Source organism: Esox lucius, chromosome 10 (genome assembly GCF_011004845.1).
Source record: "Esox lucius isolate fEsoLuc1 chromosome 10, fEsoLuc1.pri, whole genome shotgun sequence".
Taxonomy (NCBI): Eukaryota; Metazoa; Chordata; class Actinopteri; order Esociformes; family Esocidae; genus Esox; species Esox lucius.
The window spans coordinates 13,436,091-13,449,355 of record NC_047578.1 but is presented as its reverse complement, the minus strand read 5'-3'; the positions used below and the strand labels follow the sequence as shown (position 1 = coordinate 13,449,355).

The 13,265-nt window shown below is 43.5% G+C and overlaps 1 protein-coding gene across 4 annotated transcripts; it reads right to left on the bottom strand.

Moving 5' to 3' along the window:
- Positions 1-1,820: 1,820 nt before the first annotated feature.
- si:dkey-222b8.4 (uncharacterized protein KIAA0895) lies at positions 1,821-12,369 on the bottom strand. Of its 4 annotated transcripts, XM_034294897.1 has the most exons (9): positions 12,225-12,364; positions 11,960-12,027; positions 9,694-10,451; positions 7,055-7,198; positions 6,219-6,351; positions 5,314-5,619; positions 4,998-5,095; positions 3,952-4,097; positions 1,821-2,663 (listed from the first exon to the last, which is right to left on the bottom strand). In XM_034294897.1, the coding sequence occupies exons 2-9, from the start codon at positions 11,982-11,984 to the stop codon at positions 2,483-2,485; spliced, it is 1,791 nt and encodes a 596-aa protein (XP_034150788.1). In that variant the 5' UTR covers positions 11,985-12,027; positions 12,225-12,364; the 3' UTR covers positions 1,821-2,482. The 4 variants fall into 4 exon arrangements, with proteins under 4 accessions (XP_034150788.1, XP_034150789.1, XP_034150787.1 ...); XM_034294898.1 differs by lacking the exon at positions 11,960-12,027 and having other exon boundaries at positions 12,225-12,369; XM_034294896.1 differs by having other exon boundaries at positions 11,960-12,364.
- Positions 12,370-13,265: the final 896 nt, after the last annotated feature.

Here is a 13,265-nt window from a genome sequence, read left to right as displayed (position 1 = left end):
CTTTGGACCACTGAGCAACGTTCCAGTTATTTCTCCTTCGCCCAGGTAAGACACTTTTGACATAGTCTCTGGTTCAGGAGTGGCTTGACACTAGGAATGCGACACTTCCTGGACACGTCTGTCCACTCCCCAGTCCACTCCTTGTGAAACTCCCTCAAGTTCTTGAATCGGCTTTGCTTGACAATCTATCAATCAAATGTATTTATAAAGCCCTTTTTACAACAGCAGTTGTCACAAAGTGCTTTTACAGAGACACCCGGCCTTAAACCCCAAGGTGCAAACAACAGTCGTGTTGAATTTCAGTGGCTAGGAAAAACTCCCTAAGAAGGCCGAATTTTAGGAAGAAACCTAGAGAGGACCCAGGCTCAGAGGGGTGACCGGGTGAGATATTAAGAGTCCATTTGGAATAATTAATAAATTTCTCTGGGCTAAATCCAGAGTCCATTTAAATTTAGACTAGGTCAGAATTATAACCAGATGGACAGGGACAGCAAAGGGCCCCCCAAACCAGGTACTCCGCAGGTGTGGACCAGGACCTCATGTCCTCTTAAAGTTTAAAACTGGAAGAGACTGGTAAAATTCAGAAAGTGCATTCGTCATATCAACAACGATTTATAGTGGAGAAGGAGAACTTCGTGGGGAAGGAGAACTGACCCAATCCCCCAGCACAATAGTATAGCAGCATAAGACCTTGGAACTGAGACGGCCAATCCTCTCAAGGCTGCGGTCATCCCTGTTGCTTGAGCACCTTTTCCTACTACACTTCCCTTCCAGTCAAGATTACATGAATATGCTTTGATACAGCACTCTGCGAACAGCAAGTCCTTTCAGTAATGAACTTCTGTGGCTTACCCTCTTTGTGTCACCTGAGTGTCAAGTCAGCAGTCCTCCCCATTATTGTGGTTGTGTGTACCGAACCAGATTGACAGACAGAAGGCTCAGGGAGTTAATTCGCTGATTAGAGCTCTTCTCAGGTCGACATTTCTGTATTGTATGTTTGCTATCCTAATATTATAAAATACTGGATTTTTGATTTCCATGAGCTATAGGCCGTAAATAATTAATTTTACAAAAAAGGCTTGAAATGTTTCACTTTGTGTAATTAATCTAGAATATATGAAGGTGTCACTTTTTCATTCGAATTACGGAAACAAATGAACTTTTCCACAATATATATATATTTCTTTTTAGATGCACCTGTATAAAACTCTCCTAAAAGCTAGATTGACATGAACATCCTGGGTACAGTAGCTGTGACAGCCCGAAGGAGGCTGCTCTTCTACTGTCAGCTGATCTGTTTGAATTCAGGCCAGTTCTTGTCCCGTGTCTGAGTGAACTGTTACGTCATTCATTTTCATGGCCACATCACTGTCTGGTTCACATATAACAGGATGAGGAAGTTCAGTGGTCACATATAGAGTATTCCATATGTCAGTTGGTAGAGCATGCAGTGTTTTGTTCTCACAGGGGGGGGCAGTTTTAAATGAATGCCCTCGACTCTAAGTAGCTCTGGATACAAGCGTCTTCTAAATAATGTAAGACCGTTAAGGTTACTATCGGTCAGTGCTGAGCGTCACATTTTATAGTACAATGCACCTTCTGTAATCCTCATAGTTCGATTTTTGTTATTACCCCAGTGAAACAGGAAGTATGGTTAAAGATCCTAATGACTCAGATGAACTTGGAAAAAATGAAAAGAGAAGAGATTTCTATTAGATTTGGTGATCTGGTTCAAACACAATAACGAGGCTTCCTAAATCAAATGGCCATGCTAAATATTGGTTTATTTAAAATAACTGTAACACAATGTTTTGAAACACTTGTCTTTTGACCTTTTATTGTGAATAGAAGGGAATCTATTACATTTTATTGATCATTTTGTTCCCATGTTAAAGTTAATATAAATTGCACAGACATACAGTCCTGGGCAAAATCTTAGGCTATTTAAAGCTCTTACCTTCTGGACAACACCAGAAATTGTTGTTAATTCTCATTGTATTAATGTATTTATTCTAATGATATAGTGTTTTTACGAACATATTAACACTTGCTAAATTAGCATATACTCTTATCCATTAGGCCACAACTTCAGTAACCGTTTAAAACAACCATCTTATAGGATCATTTCTGATAGTATCTCACTGTCATCTAACATTTCTTCAGTGAATATGACCCAGATTCTATAACGGAGTGGTTGTTCGCATGTGAACAGAGGCCAATTATTCAACATGTCAGTGTTTGTGAGCGTCAATCAACATGAAGGCCCAGAGGACACTGGTTTCACAGTGAATCCTGAAATGAATGGGGACAAGGCGACTGCCACACCTTTAGCCATTTCCAAGAGTGGATTGTGAGGGACAATGCAGGATTTAGTAGGTTGGGTTTCAATGTCTGACTGGAGAGAAACGGTGGGGTCTGTACTTTCATTGCAGTACAATGTCCAAAGATAGTCATTATCGATGGTCTAAAATCAGGAACATGTTTACTCAAATTCACACCAGAGACATTTCTGTGTGTCCGTTTCTGCCAGTGTGTGAGACTTGCATTTTGATCTGCCACAGACAACTCCGTTCTCATCCAGGATGGGGATAACGGGGAAAGAGTCCGCTATAAAACTCCGGTATTGACACAGCTTTTCAAAGAGCCTCATAGGATTCCCAGACCTGCGTAAAAGGATCAAGAGCAGACAAGAGCCACGTCTCCAAGGCAATGGACCCAGTTTATTATGGATTCCAATGGCTTCAGTGAACATCAGAGGGAATTTACACATACAGTGTAGAGGTACAACACATCACTAAACATTACATAGAAACACCAGGGCTCATCATAAAGTGCCATACCAAAAGTAGGAACATCAACTATACTTGACCAAATAAACACAATGCCCATACTGTTACAGGGAGGCTTTAAAAAACACCAGGCCTATTGGTTTGTGTTAAAATGCAGGACAAATAATGCACCTGCGTACGTTTATAAGGTTATCTCTAAGGAAACCGACCAGAAACCAAAAACGGTTCAAAGGTTAACAGTTGGATCGAAAAGTGCACATTTTTAAGACAGTGGGGGACTGACGCTGCTGCTGAACCAAGGACACCTCTGGCAGGACCTCGACGGGCCACACATACGATCCTCTATCAATCCTATTAGCTCAGCATTATGCTGCTGTCCGCCGCCTCCCAGGGTCATTTCTACTGTGACACGGCACACAGTGACTCAGTGTTGTGCTAACAGGGGCCACAGATCGCTCTCTCCTGGATATCTCCCACTGCAGGCCCATCCTGACCAACTCACCCTCTTTGTTTCATGGGTTATTCCCTGCACATCAACTAGAACAACAGAAGTAAAACTGGTATGGTGGATCTCCATGAGAGACTACTATTAGGAACCCTTTGGTCGTTGGAAAGCATAAGTACACTTAGATTTGAGGTGCAAGAGAGAGATTATAAGTCGAAGGGAGAAACTCTACTCACAACACAGCATGTCACGTGACGTCACGCAGCTAGCGACGCGTGGTGGAAAACCAGTTAGCAATCAGGAAATTGCCATTATGACATCGTATGCCCTTTTACCAGTTAGGGATGACGGTAACGGTTGTCAGGTGTTGGATAAAGTCACTGAAGGTTTCTATAGCTCAGGTGCTCGGTACAGGGGTGTCGTGCCGGAGTGGTCATGGTCCACCTCTTTCTGGGCATGCTCAGTAGAGGATAATTATTATTTTCTCATGGGTATTGGGCTAATGAAAATACTGCATTATTAAAGTAAGACCTATGCAACTATTCACACCAACACATACTTTTATAACTAGCTTATAACAAGCTTTATACCAGTGTTCTACAGACTAACGTTTCGAGCCCAAATGGACCTTGGTCTGGTTGTTAACCTATAAAATATGTGTTGGAGTGAGGGAGTGTAAAGGCCATCTTCTACTCATTAGTGTCTCAGATGAGCAACCTGAGCTCCTCGTCAGTCAGCTGATTGACCTCCATGATCTTCTCCAGCTGCTCAGCGTAGCACGCCTTGTCCTGCAGGAAGTGGGGGATCCACACGTGCTCCATCACTGCCAGGTCTTTTAACCGATTCACATCCTCGTACGACACCTGGGATGGAGAGGAAAAAAAGATCAAGATTGAAATCATGCTAACGGGAGTGGCGTAGCGATCTGATTGGGGAATTGTTACGATGGGGCATGCCCTAATCATGAATTGGACACTGCAAAATTGTGAGGGGAGAGATTTTGAAGACATATTAAAAAAAAAAAAATATCTCTATTTTAGAACAAACATAAAAGTAAGAAACAGTATGTACAGTGGGGCATAGGTACACTTTAACTATGTCTCTCATAGTTAAAGTGTACCTATGATGAAAATTACAGGCCTCTCTCATCTTTTTAAGTGGGAGAACTTGCACAATTGGTGGCTGACTAAATACTTTTTTGCCTCACTGTATATAGCAAGGGGGTTTAAGCCCTACTCAGACAAACTTGCAACAACACAATGCCCTGACAAGCAGCTCATTAGTAGAATCAGATGTGTCAGAGCAGGGCAGGAGCCAGGGAAGGCAGAAAAGCCTACTGACCTGTTCTGAAACAGACAGCATTAACAACATAAGCCCCTCTGTGTAAAACACACTGTGAGTCATGTGTTCCCTCTCTGTGCCTGAAGTCATTGTTCATCTCAGGCAGAATAACAAGATACGCTCTGCTCTCACCTCATACAGCTATATTTATTCAGCCTGACATGTGCAAATAAGCTTTGTGCTCATGGTAAAGGAGAGAGGAGGGAGGAGACAGAAGTACTCAGGGGTAATGTGGAAATATCAAACATATTGCCTCAGTGTATCCTGTCCACTGTATAGTACAAAGTCCCCGGAAAAATATATTTATGCACAAAATGTCAGAATGCAGAGCACAGAAAAAGAAGACACAGTGAGTGCTGCCAGGTTAGGTAGTCCCCTGATAATGGAAGTGTAGGGGTCTAGTGTGAGTCCCTGTTACCCACCTTCCCCAGGGCCATGAGCAGCTGGAAGTCAATCTTGTCTCTGTGTCTCAGGATCTTTAGGATTCCATCCAGGTACACCTGATCTTTACTGAAACAACCTGAAATACAGAAACAGCCCACGGAGATGACATCGGCATGTACTGAGACAGCAAACTCCACATTCAATAAATCCCAAGGAAACTACAGATGTCAGCAGGAGACAAAGCTAAACTAAGAGCTAGGTGTGTGGCAGTTTTTGTGAATGCCCTTGTCTGAGTGTGTGTGTATGTGTGCGTGCGTGCGTGTCCGTGAAGAAACACACGTCAGTGAAAGTTACCCGGCTGCGCGGTGTTGGTCTGTCCCCTCTTGGCTCGTACACAGTAGTCCCAGCGTGTGTTGGGGTCCTGGACAAAGCGTCCCAGGTTGTGGAACAGTTGGGAGAAGGACATGCGGCCGGCCTGGTACACAGTGTAGTAGAGCAGGGCGGCCCGCCACAGGGTGGGGTCTTTACGGAACAGGACAGAGTGGATGCTGGCCAGGCCCTCCTCCGTAGGGTTCAAGGGTCGAAGGTTGTGCTTCCTCCTGCCCAAACCGCTGTTCCACGGCTGCTGGCTGTTGTTTATGCCCCGGAAGTAGTGTGTGCCTACAGGAAATGACACAGGAAATGGTCACAGTGGCTACGCTGCTTCAACGGAGTGGATTCATTGACAATCTAGAGGGAAGCTGACCCCATCCTAGAAAAAACAAGGCAACAGTAAACATCCCCGTGAAAGATGGAACGTGCAAACAAGCAATCTGGTTGACTTACACATTTTGGTAGATTAAAGCAGCCCCCTTGGACTAACCAATGTAATAATCATTATTCTTATGTTCTTTTAGTGTAATGGATTTGTATGCCGAAACACATTGCCTACAAATCAGGTCAGTGGTGTCTGGCTGTGATGCACCTGCATTGAACCAACACATTAAGGAACGTACCAAGACCTCCTCATGGAGGACGATAACAGTGCTGCTGAGCATGGCAGAGCAGACAAGCGGGATGATTAATTAACTCCAAGTTCAATATTGAGTGGTCCAGGACCATGGGTTTTCCACCTAGCCCTTCAGATCAATTATCTCAAACCCAGGAGGAACGGTCTGCCTTATTTTACCCTTGAAATAATGCACTGGGTGGCTGTAATGCAAAAACAATCCCTGGGGCAAAACTAAGCGTCCCATATGGAGGAATAGAATAGTTCCCACCGATCTCATGTCGTAGCATTCCCTCCAGCCAGTACTCCCGGGCCGTTGCAATATTGATGGTCAGAGTGGGCCGGCTGTTCACCACCGTCATGGACGCTCTGGAGAGGAGGTCGTCTGTAACATGGACCACTATCTGACAACAGAGAGATGTTGAGCCTTACTTGATATGGGCCACTATCTGGCAAAGACACCACAAAGAGGTGTCTGGTTAAGGAATGTCAACACGTACAGGCACTACATTAGCGGATATGGGGATAGTAACAGAATAATGACAGATTGACAAAAAATGCCACAGACTGATTTTTGTAATCGATCAGACAGAACCCATTCGTTTCTGGAACCAAACAGACAGAACCTGATGGTTCGGTTAGCTTTGCGACCTGGAATTCCTCAGGGAGGTGTTTAGTTCCAGACTCCTGGCGGAGGAGTAGCTAACATCTGTAAGCGTGGCATATCGTTTGGCTGGAGGAAAGAGTCTGGGTAGGCAGGCAAATGCAGAATTACATTTCTAGATCTTATAGGAAACGTAGAAGAGACATGAGGAATTAGGACCAGACTGTCTGGTATTTACTTCTATCTCCTGTGGTCAGAACCGACAGGGCCGTCAAGCTGATGTGCTTAGGGAAACTAAAATGTTGCACTAGCTGTCTTATCATCTTGGGGATGTCTGCCTTCTAGCTGCATGGAAGTTTTTTTTTCTGACCTTGTCACTTCTCCCTGACATAATTATTTGAGGGATGAAAATATACCCGACACGGTAGCAGTGGTTAGGGGTATCTTCTACCTTTCTCCGGGTTAAAGTTGCCCTTAACCAAGACAGTCCAGAGCAATCTCACCTCCCCCAAACAGCCCTCCTTCTCCATGTACTTCTTGACCAGGTACCAGATCCGGCTCTTGGTGAGCAGATGGCCCCCTGTGACCTGTTCAAACCTCTCGTAGTTCCCATACTTCTGCAGGGCCAACTCCATGATATGCACTGCCTGTAGGGCAAGAGAGAGAGCACAACACAATGCTCACACACAAAACAACGTTCTTTAGTGATTTGATTGTGGGGATATATTGCATGGTAAAGAGTTATAGTTAGAAGCGGAAATATTTGGACACTTTTCATAATTTTGGCTCTGTACACCAGCACAATGGATTTTAAATGAAACAACCGAGATGCAATTTAAGTGCAGACTTTCAGCATTTATTCAAGGGGTTAAACAAAAATATTGTATGAAACTTTTAGGAATTGCAACCATTTTCATACACAGTCCCCTTATTTCAGGGGCTCAAATATAATTGGACAAATTAACACAACCATAAATAAAATGTTTGTTTTTAATACTTGGTCGAGAATCCTTTGCAGGCAATGACTGCTTGAAGTCTGGAACGCACAGACATCACCTAACGCTGGGTTTCCTCCTTTGTGATGCTTTGCCAGGCCTTTTTCTGCAGCTGTCTTCAGTTGTTGTTTGTTCGTGGGTCGTTCTGCCTTACGTTTTGTCTTCAGCAAGTGAAATGCATGCTCAATCGGGTTGAGATCAGGTGATTGACTCAGCCAATGCCGAATATCCCACTTCTTTGCTTTAAACTCCAGTTGCTTTCGCAATACATTTTGGGTCATTGTCCATCTTTAAAGTGAAGCGCCGTCGAATTAACTTAGCTGAATTTGGCTGAAACTGAGCAGACAATATATCCCTGTACACTTCAGAATTCATCCGGCTGCTTCTGACTTCTCTCAAATCATCAACAATCAACAATCATCCAATGGCACTGTGACCCAGTGCCATTGGAAGCCATGCATGCCCATGCCATCACACTGTTTCCATCGTGTTTGACAGATGGTAAATGCTTCGGATCAAGACTCGTTCTTACCTTCTGCATACTTTTTTCTTCCCATCATTCTGGTACAGGTTGATCTTAGTTTCATCTGTACTAAGAATGCTGTTCCAGAACTGGGCTGCCTTTTTTATATTTTATGGCAAAGTCTAATCTGGCCTTTCTATTCTTGAGATTTATGGAGGGTTTGCACCTTGTTGTGAACCCTCTGTATTTGCTCTCGTGAAGTCTTCTCTTTATGGTAGTCTTGGATAAAGATATGTCTACCTCCTGGAGAGTGTTCTTCACTTGGCTGGATGTTGTGAAGGGGTTTTTCTTTACGATGGAAAGGATCCTGCGATCATCCACCACCGCCCATGGACGTCCAGGTGTTTTTGTGTTGCAGAGCTCACCAGTGCGTTTTTTTCTCCTCAGAATATACCAAACTGTTGATTTGGCCACTCCTAATGTTCCTGCTCTCTCTGATGGCTTGTTTCACTTGCATTGAAAGCTTCTTTGACCGCATGTTGTGGGTAACAGCAACTGTTTCCAAATGCGAACGCCACACCCAGAATCTACTCCAGACCTTTAACCTGCCTAACTGATGAAGAAATAACAAAGGAATAGCCCACACCTGTCCACAAAACAGCCTTTGAGTCAATTGTCCAATTACTTTTTGTCCCTTAATAAAAGGGAGCTACATATTAAAGAGCTGTACTTCCTAAACCCTTTCTCCAATTTGGATGTGAATACCCTCAAATTAATGCAGAGAGACTGTAACTTATTTAACTGTAACTTGAAAATATATTTGTAAACAGACAAAATAACAAAACTTGTGTCAGTGTCCAATTATTTCCGGACCAAACTGTATATTATGCTATGCTGTGAATAGCTCCCTTATTATCAACAGGAATTGTTTTGTCTTGAGGCAAGTCCAGGGCAGGACAGTGTGCTGTCCATTTTCTCTATTTTCAGGATACTGGACAATCACTACTCTCTATAGATCATTATAAAGATCATCCTCTCTCTCGCCCCAGCACACATGCCATGTCAGAGATAGAGACCGGAAATCAAGTCACTGTAAATATACAGTTGTTACACAGTATATAATATACAGTACATTAGGCGATTCCTCCTGAAGGCCAAACCCAATCTAGGATTATTGCACTTGGCTGCCCAAATCAACATCAAGTGGGGCAGACAGCCGTTTGTTATTACCAGTGCAGAGCCATGGTCCAGTGGTACACATCAGCTCCCTACCAGAGACTAGGGTTCAATACCCCAACTAATCCATCCTAGCTGGTCTGACCGGGTTTGTCGGTGGCCTGGCTCTGTGTCTTTCACTGAGTGGACAGATTTACATCAGCTCAGTCCCAGGACAATAAGAGGTTTGGCAGAGATGTATTGTTCGGCCAGAGGCTCTAGGTTGACCCCTGGCACAAACTGCACCTCTTGCTAAAATCAGTCGGCTCAACAGCAGCCTCATGCACTGGGAACTGGGTTTAGGACAGGGTAGGTCACCAGCTCTGACCCCAGGAAGTACTTACTGTGTTGGCTGTGCCAACCTCTTACCTCATCTAGAAATAGTTTTGTCAGAAGAGTTAACTATCATAACAACTGCACCGATAAATGGCCCCGAAAAGTGCCATTGACTAATTGTCACTGGTCTCACCTGTGTCAGGAAGCGGTCAGAGGCATTGTTGTGGCGAGCCAGCACTATTGGAGAGACAGGGTTGCTGTACTCAAACTGGGGATTGTAGCTGAAGTCCGACTTGAAGAACTTAAACTTCTCCTTCTCCACATTGGACGGCTTGATGGCCGTGAGGACGCAGAGCTTCTTGACCAAGGCGTTCTCTCTTTCCCGCATCACTCCCCTGTGCAGCGCAGGCAGCTTGGTTCGCAGTGAGCTGGAGAAGCATGCCTTCTGGGGCCGGGTGTCAGGGCGGGGGGACAGGCCCATGGTACTGCCCAGGACCGTGATCCCATGGGCTGGCTTGGGTCCACTGGGGAAGCTGCCTGGGGCAGAGGAAAACGCATGACGGTGGGAGGCGTGCCTGGTGTCTCCACTCCCTTCGTGGCCAATCATTAACTGAGGAGTCACAGACGGACAGCGGTAATTGTTGTGTGACCTGGTAATGGAAGAGGCACATATCCCAGTCTTCTTGGGGCTGCGGTATGGAGAGTGCTTTGGGTTTAGTCTCTCCTCCTCCTCAGCCTGAAGGAGCACATTGTAGCTGCTGGTTCCTGTGGTAAAAAGATCCTTGAGGACGCTGGAGGACAGCTTCTCCAAGCACACCTGAGTGGGGCTCACAGGCCGCTTGTCGCGCACTGTGGGGCTCCGGAACCTCTTAGCGAGACCCATCTCAACCGGCACCGTCGAGCTCAGAAGGTACTTCCTAGACTGCTCCATCTCCGGCCAGCGGAGCCTTTCTGAAACAACAAGTGGTGATGACCCAGAGCTAAGTCAGTAATGCTGACACAGCAGCTTACTTATTTTAGAATCTGCCGCTCACTCGCTGTCTTCTAAGATGAACCGTATCTAGATACACTAATCCTCTTACAGAACAAGACACAGAGGAGCTTCTAGTCTGTAGCCAGTTTAGGTCTAATGCTAACGTTCTGTCATTTCTTTCATGGGTGCGTCTGATGTTCATAAAAACACCAAGGGAGGTACATCCCCCTGCAGAGCGGGACATCAGTAGTTTTGGGTTGTCACTCAGCCCCAAGCAATAAAGACCACTATCCTCTATTTCAACCGAAGTAGACATATCCAACAACCTCTGCAGCTCTAATGTCACAGTAATTAGTTTCATAACTATTAACTATGCTTAACTGATTTCTCTGTGCACAAAGCACTAAATTATTCCCGTTCCATCTTCAGTCAGACAGAATGGTAGCACCAGCGCAAAGCCTTACATCCTGAGCTCCAGTGAGTTGTCTGGATGACCAGGGGCGTCATCATCGCACTGTGGATAACCACTTGGTTCAGACAGGAGCACTGATGTGGAAGCTGTACAACCACTGTACTAACACAATCACTTGGCTTCAGCAGATCACATGGTAACAACAGACATCAAAACAAAACATTCCACATAACATTACCATGCTAAATCAATGTATTAATTACTGCAGCAGGTGCTCCACAGAATGTTAGCTTCACTTATTTGATCTTGATGCACTGGAAAATAGCTTAATTGAGACTTTTATGATGTAGCTAGTATTCCTAAGTAATGCAGTAGTTACGGAACCTACTAGTTATAACATAATGTTAGACCATTTTTATAAAAAGAACTATGGCAGCTTTATTGTCCCAATAAATCAGGATCAAAACCAAAGTTATTTTCACAGAGTGGAAAACACAGCACATCTGTAGCACAACTCCTATGTTTCTGGCTTTTTTTTTTTATTAGGTTCAAGATATAGGGGACATGTTTATGTCACCATATTTTCACTCATACAATAATTGTACTCAACTCCCATTACAAACTATTTTGTTATAATATTTTAATTATAAAGAAAATTGGTTGTCACATTGAGTTATTACTTACCTATGGCTTCAATGCAAAATGAAAATGTATCTACACGTTAATAAACACGAAAAAATCTACACGAAAAAAAACATGATATTTGCTTATTTTTGGATACATATAGCACAGTGAAGAAGAAAAACAAGGGAGCGCGGAGGCAATATGTAGTATAAGATACTGCTGTAATATGAAAGCGTTTGTAGTTCCATTACATTACATGCATAGACATATTTTCATTGTTCACAGTTATTCATTGCAGGGGCAATGCTAATGTGACAACCAACTGTCTTTAACTAAACAGGATATCAAAATAAAGTTTGGGAACCATGTAGAAGCAGAAAACAAGGGAGCTTAAACGTTAGCTTAAACCTACCTAGCAATACATAATTATTACACAAAGTGCATACATACCAGTGACTTTAATTGATTCGAGCATCTTCTGAATCTTGATCAACTTCTTGACAACTAGTACAGTACGTCTTCCAAGCACAGAAGGATAGTTAGGTTACTAGCGTTATTATACTACGTTACCTAGCTTCAGCTTGTCAACAACAGTTAATTGTACCACAGTAGCTAACCCTAACGATCCACTTCACTCTGGCTAATCATATAAATCGTAATCAAACTGAAGAAGACTTGGTAGCTAGATGGTAAGCTAACAACCACAACAGCTTACCAGCTAGCTGCATGAGGATTTCTTCAAAACAACAAAATCCCGGTTGAAGGCATCTTGTCCTATTTTGAACACTCCGACATCACTCACTCCGTGCTGCAGCAGCCAGTCTCTCTAGCTAGACTGGGGCTGTATACCCAGCAGACTGAACGAAAATGACACAGGCGGGTTGGGGGTCTGTTTCCTTGGTACCGGGGCAACGTCATACAAAAACGATTGTGTTTCTGGAGTTACTTTATCATTTTCTTTCAAGTCAAAATAAGAGATGACATTATTTACCATATTTGCACAGTTTATAAATATGTTTGTGATATTTTGTTTAAAAAAATATATATATACCAGCTAACTGCCAACCAGGACCAGGATTGGGCTTGCAGGCGCCCAACCGATCAGTAAGGTTTGTTCATCAATAGATTCACAAACCTACGATCAGTAAGGTTTGTTCATCAATAGATTCACAAACCTTACTGATCGGGTGGGCGCCTACAAACCCAATCCTGGTTGGCAGTTTTTTTAATTACAGTGTGCGGGCAAAAATGGTCTTGGGCCCATTTTTCTATAATGTTCTCTTACAAGCACTTGGAGGGGAACCCTCCAGTCCTTGTTAGAAAACATTTCCTGGTTGAGTGAGCTGTTTGATAAAAACAAAGGGGTATTGTAGAATTAAATGTAAAACACATATTAAAATGAAAACTGTAAAGCTTATATCAAACATGAAGTATTGGCAACAGACTCGACAAGGCCATCAAGCCATGGTTTACAGGTAAGTTTAGTCACATTGGCCATAGGATGTCCATAGGGTTTTGTTTTCAGACAATTTTTTTTTTTTTGTGGAAATGCCACTCCCAAGCTATTTACTCATAAATAACTAGATTGGTTTACAAAGGCCCCAAGTTCAGCAGATGCATTTGTCTACAATAACATTGTAAAGTACATGTATTTTTAATAGGCTTATATGTGTTAGTATTGTGGGGGGGGGGGGTAGAAAGAGTGATAGTGAGTGAGAGTGTGTGTGTGTTTTGGGTCTAACTATGCTTATGGGGA